Source organism: Oreochromis aureus, linkage group 17 (assembly GCF_013358895.1).
Source record: "Oreochromis aureus strain Israel breed Guangdong linkage group 17, ZZ_aureus, whole genome shotgun sequence".
Lineage (NCBI taxonomy): Eukaryota > Metazoa > Chordata > Actinopteri > Cichliformes > Cichlidae > Oreochromis > Oreochromis aureus.
Genome location: NC_052958.1, coordinates 155,232 through 177,500, shown reverse-complemented (window position 1 = coordinate 177,500; position 22,269 = coordinate 155,232). Strand labels below are relative to the sequence as shown.

The 22,269-nt window shown below is 41.6% G+C and overlaps 2 protein-coding genes across 2 annotated transcripts in view; one reads left to right on the top strand and one right to left on the bottom strand.

The window, feature by feature from the left end:
- cog5 (component of oligomeric golgi complex 5) overlaps window positions 1-22,269 on the bottom strand; it is a 77,816-nt gene that overhangs the window by 51,314 nt on the left and 4,233 nt on the right. The window contains exons 5-6 of the mRNA XM_039601266.1: window positions 21,250-21,319; window positions 16,527-16,647 (exon numbers count right to left, since the gene is read on the bottom strand). Of these exons, the coding sequence (XP_039457200.1) occupies window positions 16,527-16,647; window positions 21,250-21,319 (191 nt within the window). The remainder of the gene's footprint in view (window positions 1-16,526; window positions 16,648-21,249; window positions 21,320-22,269) is intronic.
- On the top strand, window positions 2,262-9,063 carry LOC116311117 (G-protein coupled receptor 22-like). Its single transcript, XM_031728148.2, has 5 exons — window positions 2,262-2,496; window positions 3,746-4,545; window positions 5,873-6,017; window positions 6,352-6,498; window positions 7,796-9,063. The coding sequence occupies exons 3-5, from the start codon at window positions 5,895-5,897 to the stop codon at window positions 8,846-8,848; spliced, it is 1,323 nt and encodes a 440-aa protein (XP_031584008.1). The 5' UTR covers window positions 2,262-2,496; window positions 3,746-4,545; window positions 5,873-5,894; the 3' UTR covers window positions 8,849-9,063.

Here is a 22,269-nt window from a genome sequence, read left to right as displayed (position 1 = left end):
GAAACGTCTTCAAGAACCTTAAAGAAGTCCAGACGCTTTTCTTTCCAAGCTCCTTAGACCACGATGACCTGCTGACTGAGAAACTTTAAATTTCAAGCTGAAATAATCTGTTTCTATGCAGATGTTTCAGCTGATTAGCAAAGTTTTTATGAACCCATACTCAAAGTCCTCCTGATAAGCAAACAAACAAGATCATATAAAAGAAACCTTTATCAGGTCAGCTCACATCTTCACTAAAAGACAAAGGGAAGCATTGAAATAGAAATAAAACTGAGAAATGGATCCATTTGTTACTGTGAAACGTCAAACATACCAAACAAAAACAGGACAGGAGACAAAATGACTTTCTTCAAGCTGAACTTACAAAGATTCTCTGACAAATACTTTGTTGATAAAAAAGGAGATGTGTTGTAACACAAAGCAGACAGCTCTGCAGGAAGTTTTATTTTTAGCTTTCAAAAAGAAGAATGCCTGAAACATCTTTGTAAACACAGGACGTATAAAGAAGTACAGAGACTGTGCAGCTGCTAAACTGAAGGCTATCACAACTAGTCCGTCTGTTTGTCTATTTGCTTAAAGGCACAATGTCAATGATCTTCTCTAATCTTTCAAATTGGGTATTAGCTCTCCCTGATACATCCTTAGCATTTTAAATAAATAGACATTAAAACCAAAACATGTTGGCTACAAACGGAGACAAAAAGAAATTCATTACCTGTGAAATTAATCTGAATACGTTTTTACTTAAAGAACCGTATATTTGGCAGGTGGGTGTTCTTATATATACACACACAAAACTACCGCTGAATTAATAAACATTTTGTTCTTATTACCCTGCACAAGTGAGAGAGTCCGAAAAATCGACTAGCATAAAGTTGGTCTCTGCAAACTTCACCTCACCACAAAACAAACTGAAACAGTGGCTGAGCGTGTGGCGTGCGTGTGTGTGTGTGTGTGGGGGGGTCACTGATACCGAAGAACTGTGTGAGCAATGAGATCTGAGATGTTTGGATGTTATTTAATGATTATCTGCTTCTTCTGCAGTTTCAAATGTGTGTATAGGTTGAAAGATGGAGCGAGCTCTGAAGTTGTTCAGTGATGACTGTTGGATTTGTGTGTGAAGTATCTGTGCATCGGCACTATTTGTAAATCAAATGTGTGAAGCTTGGACTCATAGCAATGAAAATGAGACTCTCCCTCTGAAGCCTAGCGTCAGTGTCTATTAATATGTCATTTGTCGCTTAAGCACAAAGTTGGTTGTGTATTCCTCAAAGCACACTTTTGCTTTCAATGTGCACGTCTGTTTGAAATAGTGGAGACGATATGTGTCACTACATTTATGTACTCTGCTGTGCTTAGAACAGCATAAGAGTTTAAACTGAGCAGAAATGTCTGTGTTCGGACTCCTTCCATTGTTCTCTCTCACATTTCATGTTAATTGTCATCAGTTCCTTTTCATAACCCCGGGGTCGGCCATCTCTCTCCTGCTAAACACCTGATGTGACTGAGAACAGGTGGACTACAGAGACCATCATCCCTGTTACATTTCTTGAATAAACAGATGAAGAGCAGCAGCCAGATCTAGGAAAATGTGAAAAATCATGTTCACCCTACACAAAACAGACACGGTCCTGATCTGAATTCTGATCCAACGTGTCGAGTTGGCTTTGTCTGGTGGTGCTGTTGTTGCCATGCCAATGACAAGTAGCTCTAATTAGTGCACTTGCGAGCTACACCACAGATACGCACGGCGAGCAATAAGGGTAACACCGCAGCTACTCGAATGGTAGCCAGATCGGGACAATTAAGCATGCAGCATCGGGTAGGTGGCAGGTGCTTTGCAAACACAAACACTGGAGGAGTGGCCAAAGTCCTGACAGTAAAGATGCTGTCGTTGGTATCGTCATGGCCACTGCTTCCTATCTGGGCTCTTTAATGAGGGCAAACAAACTTATGGGGAGATGGCGCAGAAGAAAAGGGAAACAAACAATGACTCCTGCATGCTGGAAACAAGACTTATTACAAGCAGCTCAAAACACATATACAGTGCAGTAAGAAACAAAGCATGAGAGTGGGAAAAACATTAGGAGAGCGTCTGCTTTGTGAGTCCAATTAGTCAAGCGCAGAGGTGCAAAAAGAAAAAAAAAAGAGCAGGAAAAGATGGTTTGATGGTGGGGGGTGATGGAGGGGGCGGGAGTAGTGGATGAGTAGGATGGGCTACTAGAGGTAGAAACGGAGACAGGCTGACAGAAAGAGAAGCGAAGCAGAGCGCAGAGAGGGGGAGGCAGAGCTGTGGTCTTACCAGTCCCTCGCTCTCTCTCTGGAGTTGCATGCATTCACATTTCCACCCAGAAAGGATTCAACAGTGTGATCGCTGCACGACGGACTACTGAGCTGAACCTCACACACTCTCATCACCTGAGGCCACTGCACTACCTCACCTGAGGATGAAGAACTCGGACAGAGCCAAGGATCACTGAGAGATGATCTCAGCAGGTAAACTAATGCACGGCATCATCATCATATAGTGCTGCTCTGACAGCATGTGAATGTGCTGCACCGTAAAAGGAATTCATTTTTAGATAAACACACACAGCGTGCTGACATGTTGCTGAGCTGTGAGTCACGATTTTCCAGCAGTGATTATTCCAAGTGGAGAATAATTAGACCAAATGAGCGGCTGGCAAGCAGCAACAAACACTTCTCACAAGATAAACACAGCGACTTTGCTGCCCCCTGAGGAGACGGGCTTTCACACAACAAAACACTGATACAACACCAAACTCATTTACATGCGTCTTTAGGCTGAGGTCAGCAGGACAAACGTTATCATGTCACAGATAATATGAGTTTGAGAACACAAAATTAGTGTTTTATTTAAAGGGGCATTTTTAAAATTACACTACAGCAAATGAAGGTGTTGAACTCTGCTTGGGGACAAATGTGTTGACAAAAAGTCTGAGCTGACAGCACACAGATGTGCTGCAGCTAACACTTACTGTCAGCATTACTATGTGTTCAATGTGCAACAATACTGATGTACCTGAGATTTACCTGAAGACACCAGATTTATACAGTTGGGTACTTTTAATCTTTTAAAATAATCCAAATGGCGCATGCACCGTTGGCCCCAGTAATGTTTTCGGAAATGTATGGATCCTACATTTACATGAGGAATATTGGACCAAGCTTGGTATGATGCCATCATTTCTGGTTTTAGATTAGATTTTTTGTGAGTACAATTGAATTCATTCAAAGTTCAATTATTCAACTGTAGGAAAATTGGGATCTCTATCAGGAATTATCTGATCCGATTAAGACTAGACAGTTTAAGCTCAGATGTAGTCATGTGGTGACAAACCGATGTGTGCTCTGTTTTTGGGACACCCATCAGTGTCGTTTCATACACGTGAATTAAATTCAGTTTTATGTATATAGTGCCAAATCTCAACAACAGTCGCCTTGGTTGTACTGTAAAGGGCGTACAAACGTGTACAGAGAACCAGCTCACAGTATTCAGCACTCATTTTGTGAACACCACATGATGAGAACCATCAAAGACAAAAGGCAAGGCATCAAAAACTGATTAAACACAGACTGTGCACATGAAGAAGAGGGCAGAGGGACCAGGCCATGTGCTAGACGATGATCAACCAGTTGAGTTAAATGATAGAGATGTGATGTGACATCCAGACCAGGAGGACAACATTTCCTCTTAAAAATATTTCACCTTTTCCTTCCCTAGGGTCATATGGAATTTGACTGAGGAGCAGCACAAAGGAAGGGGGAGAAAATCCTGATGACAGAGGAACATGGCAAAATTCTCTGCTTAATCAGTTCTTCCAGTCTATGAATGATAAATCTGTGGATGGGCTCCGTCAGTCCGACTGGTATATAAGGACTCTGTGTGCATGTGCGACTATCTTGGTGCTGACCTTGGTGCAACACTCCCTGCCCTTGGACCACAGGCCTCTAAAGTTCAGAGCAACAATCAAACAACCTTCCTTCCCCCCATTTTCCACTGTCTCCCTTCAGTGTTGTGCAGAACGTGAGAACCTGACAAAGTCTCACAGGTGCGTTAGCCCCTAACGGGACTTTCATAATCTCCAAAGATCAAAAGCTGAATATGTCCTGAAAAGCTGGAAGCAGAGCAGAGAGGAGGATTGTTTTGCTGCTGGCATCATTTTCAGGCAGAGATGACACTGGAGGCAACAGTTTAAGTACAACGGACAATGACAGGACAGAGCTTTACATGAAAGACGCCATTGATGTTAGTTCACTGCGCTAATGCTGCAAATCACATGCACCCCGAAGAGGGGTGGGTGTGCACTGCACAGACTTTTACCACTGGATAACTGAAACCAGTATCCCTGAAGCTAGAGCTAGTGGAAGATTTTTCATCGTGTGTAGAATTTCAACCTGAACATCCAAAGCTGCAAAAGAGATGGATGAAATAAATGAACTTTACCAAGTCCGGAGACAGTGGAGTGGTCCGACATGCTTCTAATACTGCTAAGCTGGAGAGGACACTGCTAGGAGGAAGTGGTGAGTTTAAACCTCGAGTCCACACCACATATCTCAGTCTTGGACGATTACATTTGACTTGTTCCCAACAAGAACACTACAAGTCCTAAACCTAAAGAACCTGGGTGTAAGTGGAACCAATGAAAACGTGTGTTCAAAGCAAAAAAATATATGCATAAATGTTTTTATAGATATTTTATATATTAAACAGCTACACTAATGGAAACCTTACTTTCACTGAGCGTGGCTGTAAACATGGAAAACAACTACAGTAACTGCAAAAAATTTTTAAAAACACTCGAGTAGGTCACTGGCTGTTCTCTTCACACACCTGGCCAATAACGACATGCTTTTCTTGGTTACAGCACTGCTGTTCATACAAACATGTGTCCAGTTCCACTTTGGTAAAATCATTTTAAGCCTCCTGGAGTCTTAGAAATGTTCCAATACAAACTACCCTAACATTAACCATTGGCACATGTATTTGACGGTCGGTGTTTTCTTTCCTGTCTGACTGCAGCTATCCAAAGACCACCTTTGGTTTTTACCGTACCCTTTTCAAAATGCTGGTGAATGATCCTTTCAGTCTTAAATCTTATCACACACTTACTAGGGCTGGGACGACGTGTCGACGTAATCGATTACGTCGACGTAAAAAAATGTGCGTCGACGCATCGTCACTTTCAAAATATACATGGCGGCAACGAGTAGCGGCAACATGAGTGAGGCAGCCGCAGTCGACTTAAATCACTCCACCCAAACATGCAGTTCCACAGTATGGGGATATTTTAACAGAAAAGGAAGTGATTCAGTCGTTTGCCGGCTTTGTAAGGTGGAAATGGCCTATCATAAAAGCACTACGGCTATGCACCAGCACCTCAAACGATGGGATCCAGGAGCAGCTTCTGCTTCGGATTGAAAAATTAATCGTTAGATTCATTGATTAGGAAAATAATCGTTTTGCCCAGCCCTAACACTTACCCCATCTATTTCTGATGTTTGCAAGACAACGAATAATCATCATGAAAAAGACATGCAAGCAGTTCTGAAGATATAACAGTATCTGTAATTATGACAGCTTAACACTGATTTCTTTAACTCGATTTCCACTGTGAAGTATACATTACTTAAATTAGATTTTCAACAAGCACAAAGGAATTAAATGATCCTGGAGTAGCAATGTCACGCAAGGAGAAAGCTGTGTGCTTATAGACGATCCATTCTTCACTAAAAACCAAGCGCAGTGTCCTTTGCAAGGTTGCCGCTTTGATGACACTAGAACAAATCTTTCATATAACTAAGCTTTCACACTTCTGAACAGTCTGTGTTTGTGCAAACTACTCTTCAGGCCTCTTCCTCCTATCAAGATAATGCACACGTCCTCAGTGTTGATGTCTGCAGCCACCATGAGCAACACGACTGTGCTTGACACTGCTGACCCATCTGATCTTGACATGAACTCTTCTGAGGCAATATATCCCATCAGCTTTCAGGTATTGCTACACCCTTAAAAACATGTCTTAGATTGCATTCAATGAACTTCAAAAGGAGATCAGAGACTCTGTGACCCCCTTTAACATTTTTAATTAAATGTTTCTAATATAGGTGCTTTTAAGTAAGAAAATTATATTATTGTTTTTAAACATCTGATGTCTTCCCACATCGGTTTCTTTTACCAGCAATTTCATTTGATTATTATGACTATTATTAGTAATATTACACAGCTGTAGGATATTTGCTTACAGTCAAATAAAAAATACGTAATTTAACTTCTACAAAATGTTCAGTGAAACGTCCTCATGTCCTACACTGTCCTTCTGTCGACAGGCTTCTCTGACAGGCTTCTTGCTGTTGGAGATCATTCTGGGTCTGAGCTCCAACCTCACTGTGCTGATCCTCTACTGCATGAAGCAGAACCTCATCAGCTCCGTGTCCAACATCATCACCATGAACCTGCATGTGGTTGATGTGTTGGTGAGTAGGGATGTGCGCCAAAAACAGCTTCACAGCTCTGCTTGCATTTATTACACTACGTGCTCTCTGTGTCAGGCAACTGGTTTATCAGTAACCCAAGTAATCCAACAAAGAGCTCCTATTCAAACCATCATGTGTCAGAAAGGCATAAACGGCATCATCCCAAAGCAATATCAGCACAGCAGATAATAAAAAACCGAGTGCGAACATGACAGTGAGGAACACAAAAATGTGCCTTTTCTCCTTTTTTTTGTTTTTGCATTTTAGCCTCATTCTTATTTTTGCACACACTGCCATTACCTGCTCCAGCGCCCAATGACCTCTGAGGAAGGCCAACGCCATTTCCTCCACTGTGGTCATCGCTTCCACTAACAACACTATCAGAGTCAGCTGCTAAGAGGCATTTCTAGTGTTGTTTAACTCTACAGGGGAAGACCCTGCAGGTGGAGCGGATGCGATGAATCATAGTGAGCCCATTAACAATACTGTATTTTTAATAATCCCATGTACTAACCTCGTTAAAACCATATTTTTAAATATCATGCAAAAACACAAACTTGTTACTAGAAGCAAGTGAATAGGTTCAGAGACTGAATGCAGCAGTACATTTTGTCCAATTAAAGTTGACACTGAACCCTTTGTTGAGCAGGTAGATGAAACCATATGTAAACTGTTTTGGTTTGCAGAGGCTTTATCAAAAACTCTTCCCCAGTTTGGCTGTGTACAGTTCTGATTGTCATATTTACGTTTCTTTTCTTCCTGCCCACTCCTGTTTATCAATAGCAGTAGAGGTATACCAAGGTTAATACAGGCAATTAATACCAAACAACACTGTGAGGAAAAAACTTACACAGTTAACAGAAATGCATATTAAAAATACTGGTAGCTGCCAGAGTTACCCCTCAGCCTCCTAGTAGATAGATACGATTTCCTTCTTATCTTATTGCATTAACAGGATTTTCAGGAAACCAAACCTCTGACCTTGACCTTTAGGTCGAGGTCACTGAAATTTGAGCTCATCTGACATGTTTAACAGATGCGCCTATGGTATGAATTTCACAATCCTATGCGGCTTCGTTCTTAAGCTATCGGATTCAAAAACTTGGTTGCCCGCTCACCTGCCGGTCGGCAGGGTGACAACAATAACTCATCAGCCTTTTACAGCCGAGGGATAAAAACTGGAGTTGGAGGAAAAAAATAAAGAATAAATTCATTAAGCCTGCCTTTAACCAATACATGAGAAAAAAATCAAACATGTTGCATTTGGGACATGATCTGTCTCCGTCTCTACTTCCAGATATGCGTATGCTGCATCCCACTGACAACTGTGGTGATCCTGATTCCACTGGAGGTGGACACAGCCATGATGTGCTGCTTCCATGAAGCGTGCGTCTCCTTCACGAGTGTAGCAACTGCTGCTAATGTCCTAGCCATCACTGTGGACCGTTATGACATCTCAGTACGTCCAGCGAACCGTGTGCTTACAATGGGCCGAGCTGTGGTTCTGCTGGGATCCATCTGGGCTTTATCCTTTTTCAGTTTCCTCGTTCCATTCATGGAAGTGGGCTTCTTTATCAGATCTAGTTCATATCTTTTGAACCAGACTACAGTGGTGTCTGTACCTCATACAAATGAGTACTACACAGAGGTGGGTCTGTACTATCACCTGCTAGCACAGATTCCTATATTCTTTTTCACAGCTGTTGTAATGCTGGTGACTTACTACAAGATTCTTCAGGCTCTTAACATTCGCATTGGAACACGGTTTCAGAACAACTTACCTAAAAAGAAGCAAAAGAGCAAAAACACCATCTCTCTTAGCACTGCAGCACAAGCAGAGTCAACTGATGTTTCACAGAGCAGTACAGGTGTCAGGGCAGGTGGAAATGCACCTTTGGGCATGCGGGCATCAGTGTCTGTCATTATTGCACTAAGACGAGCAGTAAAGCGTCATCGAGAGAGAAGGGAGAGGCAGAAACGAGTCTTCAGAATGTCCCTTCTCATCATTTCCACATTCTTATTTTGTTGGACTCCAATAACTGTACTCAACACCATCATCCTCAGCACTGGACCCAGTGATCTGACTGATCGCCTCCGCCTGGGTTTCTTGGTAATGGCCTATGGAACCACCATCTTTCACCCACTCCTCTACGCCTTCACCCGGCAGAAGTTCCAAAAGGTTTTGAAGAGCAAGATGAAGAAGAGGGTGGTGTCTGTTGTTGAAGCTGACCCTACACCAAACAATGTGGTCATACATAACTCATGGATCGACCCCAGGAGAAACAAGAAGGTCACCTTTGAGGACACAGAAGCCAGACAAAAATGTCTATGTTCACAGGACGCAGAGTAATGGGGCTAGCTCAAATGTAAATATGTCAAATATATACAACATATTGCTAAAAGGGAGATGGAAGGTATTTAGAAAAAACAGGGGAGAAAAACTAAAGCCAAAATGGTGTGCTGATTAAACAATGGAATGCTTACAGTATATTGCCAAAAATATTCCATATTATCAACATAAAATTTGATTCTGGATTTAACAGGAAGCCAATGAAGGGAAGCCAAAACAGGAGAAATCTGCTCTCTCTTTCTAGTCCCTGTCAGGACTCTTGCTGCAGCATTTTGGATTAACTGAAGACTTTTCAGGGAGTTTTTAGGACATCCTGATAATAATGAATTGCAGTAGTCCAGCCTGGAAGTAATAAACTAGTTTTTCAGCGTCACTCTGAGACAGGATATTTCTAACTTTAGAGATGTTGCACAAATGGAAGAAAGCAGTCTTACATATTTGTTTAATATGTGCGTTGAAGGACATGTCCTGGTCAAAAATGACTCCAAGGTTCCTCACAGTGTTACTGGAGGCCAAGGTAATGCCATCCAGAGTAAGAATCTGCTTAGATACCATATTTCTAAGATTTTCAGGGCCGAGTACAATAACCTCAGTTTGATCTGAATTAAGAAGCAGAAAGTTAGCGGCCATCCAGGTCTTTATGTCTTTAAGAACTGCATATTGTTTTTTATTTTTCTTATCTCAGTGCAAAAGAAAAGTCTCAAGATAGGCATGATAGATACACGAAGAGGGTAATTTATTGGTATATGCTGTTAAATGTTGTGGAGTGCCAAGGACAGTTTAGTCAATAAATGTTCATCTAAGCAGCAGTGTTTGTTATTTTCTGGTAATACAGTATGAGAGGAACATCTGTTCTGTTCATACCTTCATATTGTTTGTCACCATTTGTAATAAACTACACAACAAGTGCCAGTACGCCTGCTGATTTTTCACCTGGAGCAAGTGTGACAAGCGAAATATCATTCCTCCTTCACTTCCAGCCTCACCTCAGAGATCACCTTCATCAAATTCCTATTTTTAGGAATTTGATGAAGAAATGATGCAAAGGCTTCAAATTTATTGGCCAAACTACTGATTCTCTAAAACAACCGTTTTAGAGGTCAGATCAGGTAGAAAAGCACTATAAAGTAAATTACATAAATTATTTAGGTACAGGGCGCATGCCGTGCACATCATAAGATGACCCTCTTTAGTCCAACCAAAATGATTCCCGGACCCCAGAGTGTGAAGCACAACCAAATCAAAAGCTATTTAGTAAAGCTGACTTAATTGTTGGAAGGCAACCTTCTGTTAGAGCGGACGGCACAAATAGAGACCACCGATATAAATGTGTTGCCGTGTTGGAGAACACTGAGGACTCTGACCCAATTTAACAGCTCTTTGCAGCCGATGGAATTTGTGAGTGAGTGTGTGTTTACATATGTGAGTGTGGTATGAGAAGTGGTCACAGGCAGCTGAAAATACTTGTCCTCGTGAACCTGTTCTGTATCGCTTAATGCCCTGTGATAACTAAGAGTAGTGTAGCACATAGATAACTGATGGCAGTGACATGAAATGCTTCATTATCACTTTTTCTCTGCTGACACTAGAAGGTGACACAGGCCTATGCAGCTACACAGCCACAATTACAACTGAGAGAATCAGCACAAGGCTGTGATGGAGTGCTGACATCAGAGGGCATCAAGGTCAAAAAGCCACTTTTATGACCACAGAGAGAATTAAAACTTTAAAATCTGAGGAACTTGGAAAGAAAAGTGACCGGACTTCTTGAAGACATTTCACGTCTCATCTGAGAAGCTTCCAAATGGTGGACAGTCCCACGTATTGCCTTGACAACATAAAATCACGGTAGGTAATGAATTTTTTGAATATCAATGATCAAAAAACTGAGATTGAACTATTTGGACCTTCTGACCCTCGTTCTTCTCTAAAGGGTGACCTTGGCCCTTTGGAAAAACTCTGTTCTTAGATGGCAGGTTTTCATTTGAGAAACAAATAAATTCTGCTGTAAGAGCCAGCTTCTTTCAGCTGAGGGCCCTTGCAAAAACTAAGAACATCTTCTCATCCAGGCTCGACCACTGCAATAGTCTGTATGTTGGTATCAGCCAAGCTCTGCTCTCTCGTCGTCAGCTTGCTCAGAACGCTGCAGCCCGACTCCTGACAGGGACACGTAAACACCACCATATTTCCCCAGTCTTGGCTCGTTTACACTCTGCTTCCAGAACGTTCTAGAATCGATTGTAAGATTTTATTGCTTGCTTTTAACTCTCTAAAATAGATTAGCTCCTTCATACCTCTCTGATCTTTTAACCAAACATACTCCAAACCGAACTCTCAGGTCAGCTGATAAGTTGATTCTGATTGTTACTAGAAGCAGACTGAAACACAGAGGAGACCGAGCCTTTGTGATTGTTGCACCTAAACTTTGGAACAGTCTGCGTCTTCAAATAAGGACCTCTCCAACACTCGACATTTTTAAAACCCGTCTGAAGACACATCCTGACTCTCTAGCTTTTGATTGTGACTGAGTTGTTTAGCTTTTGTGTCTTGTTTCTTTATTTTTCACTCTGTACAGCACTTTGGTCAACCTGTGTAGGTTTTAAATGTGCTTATAAATAAATTGACTTAAGAGGGTCATTGACCCACTACTGATAACGCTCCTCATCACATGAGCTAAGGTGTGAAAAAGGGCGTGGGTCATTATCAGTAGAGCTTTCCGGTGAAACCACTGTGAGAGCTTTAAAACTGTCATTAGTCAGGTATGCCCATGCTGGGGGTGGGCATTAAACAACCTGGGATCAACCTCATGGCTCACAGCTTATCAGATCTATGATATCCTTCACCCACTGACAAATCACAGAGTTCAAACCAAAGTTTACTGTACTGGACAACAACATTTTAACGAGATTAATGCTGACAGCACGAATGCAAAGCTATCCTGGCTGGGCCTCTCAACACTAGCAAGCTGGAGGATCGACCTTTGACCTCTTTAGAGCGGCTCCATTCACACCCATTCATACATGCACTAATTTTCTGTGTAGAAGTGCTTTCTGTCTAACACATATGCTATCAATCTAACATGGGTCAGTATCTTGCCCCACCAGGAACTGAACCATCAACCTTCCAGTTAGTAGATGACCTGCTCTATACATGGGCCAAATAACTCTGAGCCACTGACCTGACAGTTGTTAGGCTGGACGCTGAATTTTTATTAGCATTAACTAATGTTTCCACCACCATAACTTCAGTTTTCAGCAGCACAAACATGTTGTAATAAGGGACGTATGTAAACCGAAGGGTTTGTTGTTGTATGCAGTCAAACTGTTGCAGTCTCTAAAATGGAAACCGACGGGCAGTCATTCTGAAAGACTTTTCTCTTTTGAATATTTATTATTGCTCATTAATAAGAAAAGTATTTCTTATCCGATTACTTCATTAGTCGATGGAATAATCAATGGACTACTCGATTACTAAAATAATCAATCGCTGCAGAGGTGTTGGGACTGTTTGAAAACTGGTGTGTGTGAAAAGAACTTTGCAAAAACAAAAAAACAAAAATCAAAACACTCGCCAAAGTCTTTTGACTTCTCCTCCTCATCAGCGCGTATGACGAAATCCTGTCTGAGTGGCGACACCTATGGTTTAGGAGAATACATCAGCGGCTTCTTGCTGTGCCATGACCACTGCGAAGGGTATATTGGCACCTTAACTGTTCATCTTCATATTTTATTTTAACTTCTGTAGGTTTCCTGTAGATTTTCAGTGTAAGACAAACAGTAGTAGCAGTGAATGGGATCGGTTGGCTTTTCTTCAAGTTGGAGTTTGTTGAGCAGATGGTTTGATTAATTCAATTCAATTCAATTTTATTTATATAGCGCCAAATCACAACAAAAGTCGCCTCAAGGCGCTTTATATTGTACAGTAGATAGCACAATAATAAATACAGAGAAAAACCCAACAATCATATGACCCCCTATGAGCAAGCACTTTGGCGACAGTGGTAAGGAAAAACTCCCTTTTAACAGGAAGAAACCTCCGGCAGAACCAGGCTCAGGGAGGGGCGGGGCCATCTGCTGCGACCGGTTGGGGTGAAAGAAGGAAAACAGGATGAAAGACATGCTGGACTCCCGCCAACTTTTTCACAGGTTTTTATGGCGCTTACAGTAACAAGTGTTACAGTGATGCTAGAAGAGCTTCCTGCACTGCACCTGTTCTTTCCACTGCTCTCTGCCGTGTGTAGACAGACAGTTGTGGTTTTAACAAACCATCTAAGCACAAGTTTTACATTTAAGATTTGTTTTTCAACAACTGAGTGACTCAATGAATTATTCCAGCCCTAACTCAGATCTGTGCGTACACAGTGTGAAACCCACAGTGATTCCCAGTAAGGGTCTGTGCTTTGCACAACTGGAGTCCCACCATTGTGCTGCCTTTCCTCTCTTTCAGTGTATCAAACAAACACAGGAGGTGGTAAAAAAAACAACAAAAAACAACAAAAAAACAAAAAACACCTTGTGCTCTGTTAACAGTCTGGTTACTTAAGAGGGTAACGAACATCTTCTGTTCACGCTTTCAAGCCAAAATTCAGGCTAGTTGTTATTTTAAAAAATTAAATGATGCTTGAGTGTGACAATCTAAAACACATCCATTCTTCTAAACTGGGGAAAGCATGCCTCGTCTACTGAGCTTTTCTCTGTTTATGTTTGAGTCTCGTTCAGGTTCTGGATAGTGTTCTGCAGAATCAGCCCAGAGCATGCAGGCGTCACACTACAATTTAAAAATCAACAGTCCTGTCGTCACTGGAGCCACTGTACAAAGCTCTCATCCTGTGATTGTATGGACCAAAAATACTTTTATGCTGCAGGGTTGATTACAATCTCACATCTAACCCTGAACATCGAAGCGGAGAGTTCAGCTGTTTCCAAACTTACAGATATATTAACCAAGGAAAAATCTCCTAAAAGTGTAACCTGCTGATGTTTTCACAGGAAAATTACACGTCTACATATTCAGTCCAAACAAATCGAGGACCTTATTTCTAAATGAGGGGCTACCTCTGGTGCATTACATGTCTACATATTTGTTCATTTCATCTTCTTTGATGAAATGAATGGTGGTCTCTTCTTCTCTGTGTTAATAAAAATCCGGCTGTTTGAAGTCTAACCTAAAGAAAGTAACACTTCAAGGCCTTTTCCACTCAACGACAACGTGCATGCGGTCACTACAGCAATGCGACCAAGAATATTGTGACATGCTGCGATGATATACCTGCTGCTTGGTCTGTGGTGTTTTTGTCTTCGGGACCACGCTGTTGTTTTTCTGTGTAGCCATTTTTCTCTTTGCCAGGATTCAGAAACGGCGGTTTTGATTTTCATGAACGAGATGCTCTCACGACTCATTGACGCAGCTGACTAGCCAATCGGTGGCATGCAGTCTGTTGACTTCACTTGCAGGGGCGGCTCTAGAAGGGTGGCATGGGGTGGCAAGTGCCACCCTAAAATGATCCCTTGCCACCCCAGGTGCCACCCCAGTTTTGCATATGACAGTGTTGTTTATTAAAATAAGATAGCATTAACAGTTTGAGCGTAGTTACAGTCAACAGTGAATATAAATGCTAAAACTGAATATATTGCATAGTGTCCCCCCCTCCACCATTAACAAATGGTTCAGCCCATAGTAGGACCGGTTTTTTTCTTGTTTTCAGTAACAAGCGATGCTTATGATTGTGCCAGAGCACATTTTGAACAACACCATGGGAATTTCGCTTTTTACACAGGTGGTTGGATGTTACACTCTGGAAATGGAAGGAAGGTGAGTGTTATTAACCCTCTGTGGTCCACGGACACGCTGCACCTCCAAATCACATGACTGATGTAAGCTGACATAGCAACAAGCTGCAGCCATGCTGAGTTTCTATTTCAGCCCATATTGAAAGTTCGGAATTCAAAGTTTTTAAATTTTAATTACAGGCCAGTAAATCCAGAGTTATGATAATATATATAATCCATGCTTTTTTCTAAATACTGTCGTCACGTTTTTGTGTGTGTGTGTGTGTGTGTGTGTTTTAAGCGTTTTCTAAGGACAGCGCGAAAACAGTAAAGAAAGAAAAAAAGCCACCTCTTTCCTATCAGTGGAAAAATGCACCATGTCGACCAATTTAAAAAAAAAGTCAACATGTGGGATTTGGTTGTTTAGGAAGAGGGAAAAGTTTTTAGAGTGACGGTAACGGCAGCGAGACAGAGCGAGCGAGTGAGAGAGAGAGAGAGAGAGAGTGTTTAGATGTGGGAGATTTGTGACGTTTAGTGTGGAGTGTATAGTTAGTGTGTTGTGTTGTCTTGTGTAGTTGTTCTGTTGTGTAGTCGTTTTGTTGTGTGTGTCAGTGAGGGCACTAATGAATGTCACAAAGGCACATTTGCAACGTAAACACTGTCACTAAGTAGAAAACCAGCGGAGTGATACACCTCCTGTTGTCAGGCCTGCAGGTTTATCCCTGTGCTGCTCTCCTCTGTCTTTTGGTGGACAAACTTATTTTTTTACTGGCAAACATCATTTGTGGGGCATCTTATTGCAGCACCTGATTGTTCTCTCATTTCAGTTTTAGTAATATTTTTAAATGGTTGTACAAAATGAAAGAAACAGCAGGTGTATTGGCGGCATTTTTAGATAAATAGTTGTATATGTTTACAAAATGTAGAATTTATATTTGCATTTCAAGTTATAAAAATTTACTCAACATGTCTGTGGTTTTTTTTACAGTAAAAAAATACTACTAGGATTTTAAGTTCTTTGTGTGATTTCAGATCAGTGGTACTAATGCAGTATGTCAGTGAAAAAAACAACTAAATTCAGTTGAGCTGAAAAGAATGATACCAAACAAGGCAAGGGGGAAAAAATAAAATGAAACAATCTGAGGGTGAAATACAAGCGTAAACTCAAAAGTAGTCAAAAATGTCCGGTTGTATTTCAGACCTCAGTGGGTTAATCCAACAAATCATGAAAAATTAGGTTTAAATTTATGTTCATGACAGTGCAGATTTCTGACATTTTGTGTAATTTAAGCTGTAACAATGTGATTGTTTTCTAACAAAAAACAGTGAAACTTAAGTTAGACTTGTGTTTGTAAATGAACCGCCCCATGTTGTGTAGCTTTCTGGGTTTTATTCTTATTGGGCTACATATTTATTTATTATACAGGCTATACAGTACATAAGATCAAAACTCACATGTTTTATGTAACTAAAGTGTTTAATTATGTGGGCTACAGACAATAAAGTTATAGACTATATTTATATGAAAAACGTGTATACTTACTGCATTTGAATCATTTTAACCATATGTAACCACCTGCATATGTGTTTGAAAAAAAAAGGCTTTGATTTTGCCACCCCATTTGATTTCTTTGCCACCCTCATGCCACCCTAAGAAAATTTCTCTAGATCCGCCCCTGATCACTTGGCCAAGCAGGTACTAAAAAAGTAGCTGGTACCAAGTACAAGGTACTACCACCTAATGGAAAACCCAAAAACCAAGTTGAGCCGTGCCGAGCAGACTTGAGTAGGTATTAGTGGAAAAAGGCCTTAAAGTTACCGGTGTTCCAGGTGTCGAGTAGATCTGTGTTGTGAAAAACACACACCTGCTAATGTAACAGTTGTTCCATGATAGACATGCATGTCCTTACCAAGCTCGTTAAGGCTCTGAGCCGCCTTGGTGATCTCCCTGCTGCCTCCTTGCAGCTGTCCCTGAAGCCTCTTGCTCAGGTACAAGATGCGAATGATCCTCCGCAGAAGGTCACAGGCACCCTGCAGCAGTGAAGAAGGGAGGTGTTGAGACAACTGACGTTAACAAGAACTGAGAATTAAACAATTCCATTAATTGAGACATGGCAAAAAAGCAGTTAAGAACAACATGTTTCCAGTATGTTCCTCATTTTCATGTCACATTAAACAGTTTCTGATAGGCCTGTGCGATATGACGAAATTAAAACATCTATTGTTTCATATTATACACTATTGTTTGTTTTGTGGTGTCGCAAAATAAACCGTTTACTCAATATTTTTTCATTGTTTGGATGGTCAACCTTGTGGATGCAGAGAATCCCAGCATGACCAGTGAAGACGAGGGAGAACCAGGCAGCTCCAAACAGAAGGACCAGTCCAAACAAATCAAGGACCTTATCCCTAAATGAGGGGATCCCTCTGTAGCACGGACATGGTTTGGTTATGAAAAGTCTGACATGGACCAGAAAACTGTACTCTGCAAATTATGCAGGAAACTGGTCCCCACCTCAGACTCAAACACGGCAAACCTGTTCAATCACCTACGCAAGAATCACGTGACAGAGTGAGTTTATGGATGAGAAGCAAAAAGCCCTCAGGTGCTCAAAATAAACCTTAGACTGAAACGTTAGAACAGGCTTTTCCCTGCAGCACACAGTGTAATAAATACTAAAAGCAAATTTCATGGATCGAACAAAACACTCGACTTCTAGCTGAAAACACGTCACACAGGTCGAGTTGCCCGAGATTCACAGAATTTACAGAAAACACACCTTTTGTGATAAATATCATTATTGGGATGAGAAACATCTTAAACTGTATTTAATTGTTAGTTAACTGAGAATGTGTGGGGTGAAAAATTTAAACTTTTTGTTACAGAAAAAAATCACGTGTAGACTGATATTTACACAGTTTTACTCATATTTAATTATTTTTACTTATACAGCCACAACTCTGCAATTGCAACTTCTCAAACCAGTAAATACGAGTCCTCTCAAATCACAAATTCACACATTCTGCGCCTTCACAACACTTCTTTTTCTTGGACTTTGTTGCTAAACTTGCACTTATAGCTGGCGTAAGAAGTGGAGGTCAGTCAATCAGAAAGCAGAGACCAAGCTCTCTCATCCCCGCTGATGTTGGATAGGGTATACAACCACAGAGCACCACGGCAAGTTTTCCTTCCAAGCTGTGTTTCAGTGCATTAGCACTGCAATTAACGAGGAAATCAACATAGGCGCAGAAATCCTTTGCATTTTGCTACATGTTTACCTTAATAGAGAAACGTGCTCAGCACAGGCACACACACCTGTGACATGCTCAGTTAGCCAGCAAACACTGCCCCCATTAGTTCTCCTGTCTGTTGCCTGTGGTGATGACACTGTGAATTCTCTTCAAATCCTAAAGGACTGCTGGCGCCTCTATCAGGATACAGTCAAAGAGGCTAAAAGAAAATATTTCTCTAAGATCATTTCCTCCAACAGTCACAATCCACGTGTGTTATTTAAATCTATTGACTCAGTCTTAAATGCTCCACAAAGTGGCTGTTTGGAGGCCTCGCATAAACTGTCTAATGATTTTATGTGTTTTTTCATTGAGAAGGTTGCAACCACGCGGGCTCTCATTTCTTCCCCTGAGTCTGACCCCTCTGTCTTGATCCCTTGCTCTGCTGTTTTTAACCAGTTTGAGCCTGTGTCCCTTTCTTATTTAGAGGATGTGGTCGGCCACCTGAGGCCCTCTGGTTCCCAAATGATCCTGTCCCACCACAGTTTTTAAGGAGATTTTTCCTAGCATAGGCCAGGCTGTTCTTACTGTTATAAACAGCAGTTTAATATCTGGTGTAGTCCCTGCTAATTTTAAGCATGCGGTAGTACAACCCTTGCTTAAGAAACCTACCCTGGACCACACTGTATTGGCTAACTACAGACCTATCTCCAAGTTGTCCTTTATGTCTAAAATCTTAGAGAAAATGGTACATTGCCAATTGATGGATTTTTTAAATGAGAATGGTATCCTGGAGGTCCTTCAATCAGGTTTTAAAAACTTTCATAGCACAGAGTCAGCACTCTTAAAGGTTTTTAATGATATCCTCCTTACCTGTAACTCTGGTAATCATGTTGTTCTTGTCCTCCTTGACCTAACAGCTGCCTTTGACACTGTAGACCACAACATTTTACTGTCTCGCTTGCACCATCTTGCAGGCATTCGTGGTACTGCTTTGAAATGGTTTAGGTCTTATCTTTGTGACAGAACTTTTAGTGTTAACTTTTTAGGGTATGAGTCTTCCTCTGCCACTTTTCAGTCTGGGGTCCCGCAGGGCTCAATTTTAGGGCCTCTGCTTTTTTCATTATATTTACAGCCCCTGGGAACCATCCTCAGAAGGCATGGAATATCCTTCCACTGCTATGCTGACGACTGTCAGATTTATCTGCCTCTGAAGCAGAAAGAGGCCTTCTCTATTAAGCCACTTCTAGCATGTCTAGAAGACATTAAATCTTGGATGTCCCTAAACTTTCTAAGGTGTAATTCAAGCAAAACTGAGGTGATTCTGTTTGGTCCTAGTGGACCTTGTGAACCCTCTGCTATTGATTTGGGACCCCTGGCAGAGTATTTTAAATCTGTTGTTACAAACCTGGGTTTTAAGATGGACAGTGATTTTAAATTAGACAGTCAAATTAGGGCTACTGTCAAGTCCAGTTTTTACCATTTAAGGCGCTTGGCAAAGATAAGACCTATTTTATCCAGGCCGCATCTTGAAACGGTAATCCATGCTTTTATTTCATGTCGTCTAGATTACTGTAATGCTCTGTATTGTGGAGTTAGTCAGCATCTCTCTCTCGTCTGCAGCTGGTCCAGAATTCTGCTGCACGACTTTTAACCAAAACTCGTAAAAGAGAGCACATAACTCCCATCCTGGCTTCACTCCATTGGCTGCCTGTATATCATAGAGTTCATTTTAAAATCCTCATGTTTGTTTTTAAATGTTTAAACGGTCTTGCCCCAACTTACCTCCCTGAGCTTCTGCATCCTTACTCACCCCCCAGGTCTCTCAGGTCAGCTGACAAGCTGCTCCTGGAGGTACCCAGGTCCAAGAGGAAGCTCAGAGGGGACAGGGCGTTCTCTATTGCTGTTCCTAATCTGTGGAACAATCTGCCCCAGCACATTAGAGAGGCCCCTTCACTGTCCACTTTTAAAACACGTCTTAAAACCCATTTTTACTCCTTGGCATATGACACAGTCTGACCCGATTTTATTGTTTTGATCTAATGTGCTGATTTTATTGTTTTAAATGTAATTCTCATCATCATTTTTTATACTATTTTATTATTGTCTTTGCTATTTGTGCTAATTTTATTTATTTTAATGTCATTTTAATAATCATTTTTATATATATATTTTATTTATTTTTATATTATTATTTTTCTTATTTTTTAACATGTTCAATGTATCACTTTGGCATGTCAAGTGTACAGCACTTTGTGTTCAGCTGGGGGCTGATCTGAAAGTGCTATATAAATAAATTGCTTGCTTGCTTGCTTGCTTGAATTGTGATCAGTGATTTATTATTGATGTGGTACAACTATCTACTTATGTGACACAGTGTGGAGTCGGTATAATCAAAAAGTATAATAGCAGATGGAGCTACTGTGATGTCACCTATTGGTTGCTCACGTCCAGTTTTGAAGGCTGGAGATGAGTGCTTACACCTTCTCCATCTTGGTTTTAAAAGAAAACTGGTTGTGATGAAGAAAAGCAGATCTTAAACAGGAAACGTATCTGTGTACACTTTTCGGTCGGTCAGTGGGGAAACCGTGAAAAAACTTCAACAACCAAAATAAACCATGAAAAGCACAGACAGTGGCAGCGCTGACACCGCTTAACACTGAACTTGGCTCTCAGACCAACAACAGCAGGAGCGCCCCACAGACCGGCTGAAGGACATCTTCTCTATACTGCCTCCATCTGACCACAGAGCTCACTGCAGGCAGACGGACCGGCCCTGGAGTGGAGCGGCATAATTCCACTTAACTGTGAAACCACACGCCGACTGGCCTGACTTGTCATTGACAAGCCAATAGCCAATGAGTGTGCAGTTTAAAATGTTTTATATAGTCTATGCAAAGTATCAGACTTTGTAAAATGTCACCCTTTTACAAATAAAACTACTAAAATAAATCTGCTGAGAACTGTTTTATTTAACCTTTGCACTCAGATGTTGTATATGATCCCCCACTTTCTCACTGACAGCTGTTGAGTCTCATACTAGAAGCACAACACAGCTGACATGCACAACACAGAGGCATCAGCCCCAGAGGGACTCCTGAAACACGCTGATCTTTTTACAGCTGTTGTTTCATCAATATTTAACCCCGATTTTCCTCGTCTGCACAAGCAGGAGGTATGCAGCACTGTGTTCTCACAGAGCTGCACAAACAGCAGCTCGGGGTTCAGGCCAACAAAAAGCCGACCTTTTCGTCTGCACCGTGGTCTCTCTGGGTTTTCAAAGGCAGAGAATCAAATGAGAAACAAAGCTTTTTTGGCCAAACTGTCACGCAAAGAGTTGTCATCTATCATTTCAAATGACACTCAATCATTCATTCACAAATGACATGATATTCAACTTACCTGCAGCCTGGCGAGCTGAGTGATCCTGGCCACAATCTTGTTGTATGGCTCAACAATCTTTGTCCTTATCCTGGAAGGACATCAGTGTTTGATCAGACAGACAGCTTTACTGCAGCAAAAACTGTACCTGGAACAACCTGGAACCTCACACCAGCTTTTGGAATCGGCAGCAAACAGGCTGAGGTTTGTTACATTAGTCAAGGTGAGTTTCCATGTTTTATTACAATCTGTGGCAATGCCGCACAATCGACTGAATTTCAATACCAGTCATCGGCTTCTCACGACTACATAAACACCGTGGCTCAGGGGATTGAGAAGCTCATCTGTAACCGGAAGGTTGCCGGGTCGATCCCCCTGCTGGCTGTCCTGGAATGATCCTCAGTCCTCCTGATGTTTCAATTCATCAGTTGCCACAAGACAATTTACCAACGTGTACATAATAAACTAAGACTCCTGTGTGCTGTAGACTACACTGTACACTGGTTTCTGTTGCATCAGTCAGGGGGTTGGGAAGCTCATCTTGTAACCGGAAGGTTGCCGGCTCGATCCCCAGCTCTGTCTGTCTTGGTCGTTGTGTCCTTGGGCAAGACACTTCACCTACCGCCTACTGGTGTTGGCCAGAGGGGCCGATGGCGCGATATGGCAGCCTCGCTTCTGTCAGTCTGCCCCAGGGCAGCTGTGGCTACAACTGTAGCTGCCTCCACCAGTGTGTGAATGTGAGAGTGAATGAATAGTGGAATTGTAAGCGCTTTGGGAGCCTAGAAAAGCGCTATATGAATGCAATCTATTATTAAATAAACAGAATCCAATGATATCTAAAACGTCAAAGTTCTCCTTCAGTCAGTGCCTGACCACGTGCCTTCATCTGCCCGTCACGGCTGTTTCCTGGACAGTTTAGCTTGAAGTTTCCTGGATGTAACGCTAACTTAAATCAATACAAAAAAAAATCAAATGTCTGCCACTGCAGAAGATGAAGAGTTTGTCCCCCAGCACCTGCGGACTGTTTGATGATTGTGAACA

Bases quoted from the DNA above. Each gene is read 5' to 3' on its own strand.
- LOC116311117 (XM_031728148.2), top strand. From the start codon at position 5,895: ATGCACACGTCCTCAGTGTTGATGTCTGCAGCCACCATGAGCAACACG. The intron at 6,018-6,351 runs GTATTGCTACAC...TTCTGTCGACAG, and splicing joins TATATCCCATCAGCTTTCAG to GCTTCTCTGACAGGCTTCTT. The intron at 6,499-7,795 runs GTGAGTAGGGAT...CTCTACTTCCAG, and splicing joins TGCATGTGGTTGATGTGTTG to ATATGCGTATGCTGCATCCC.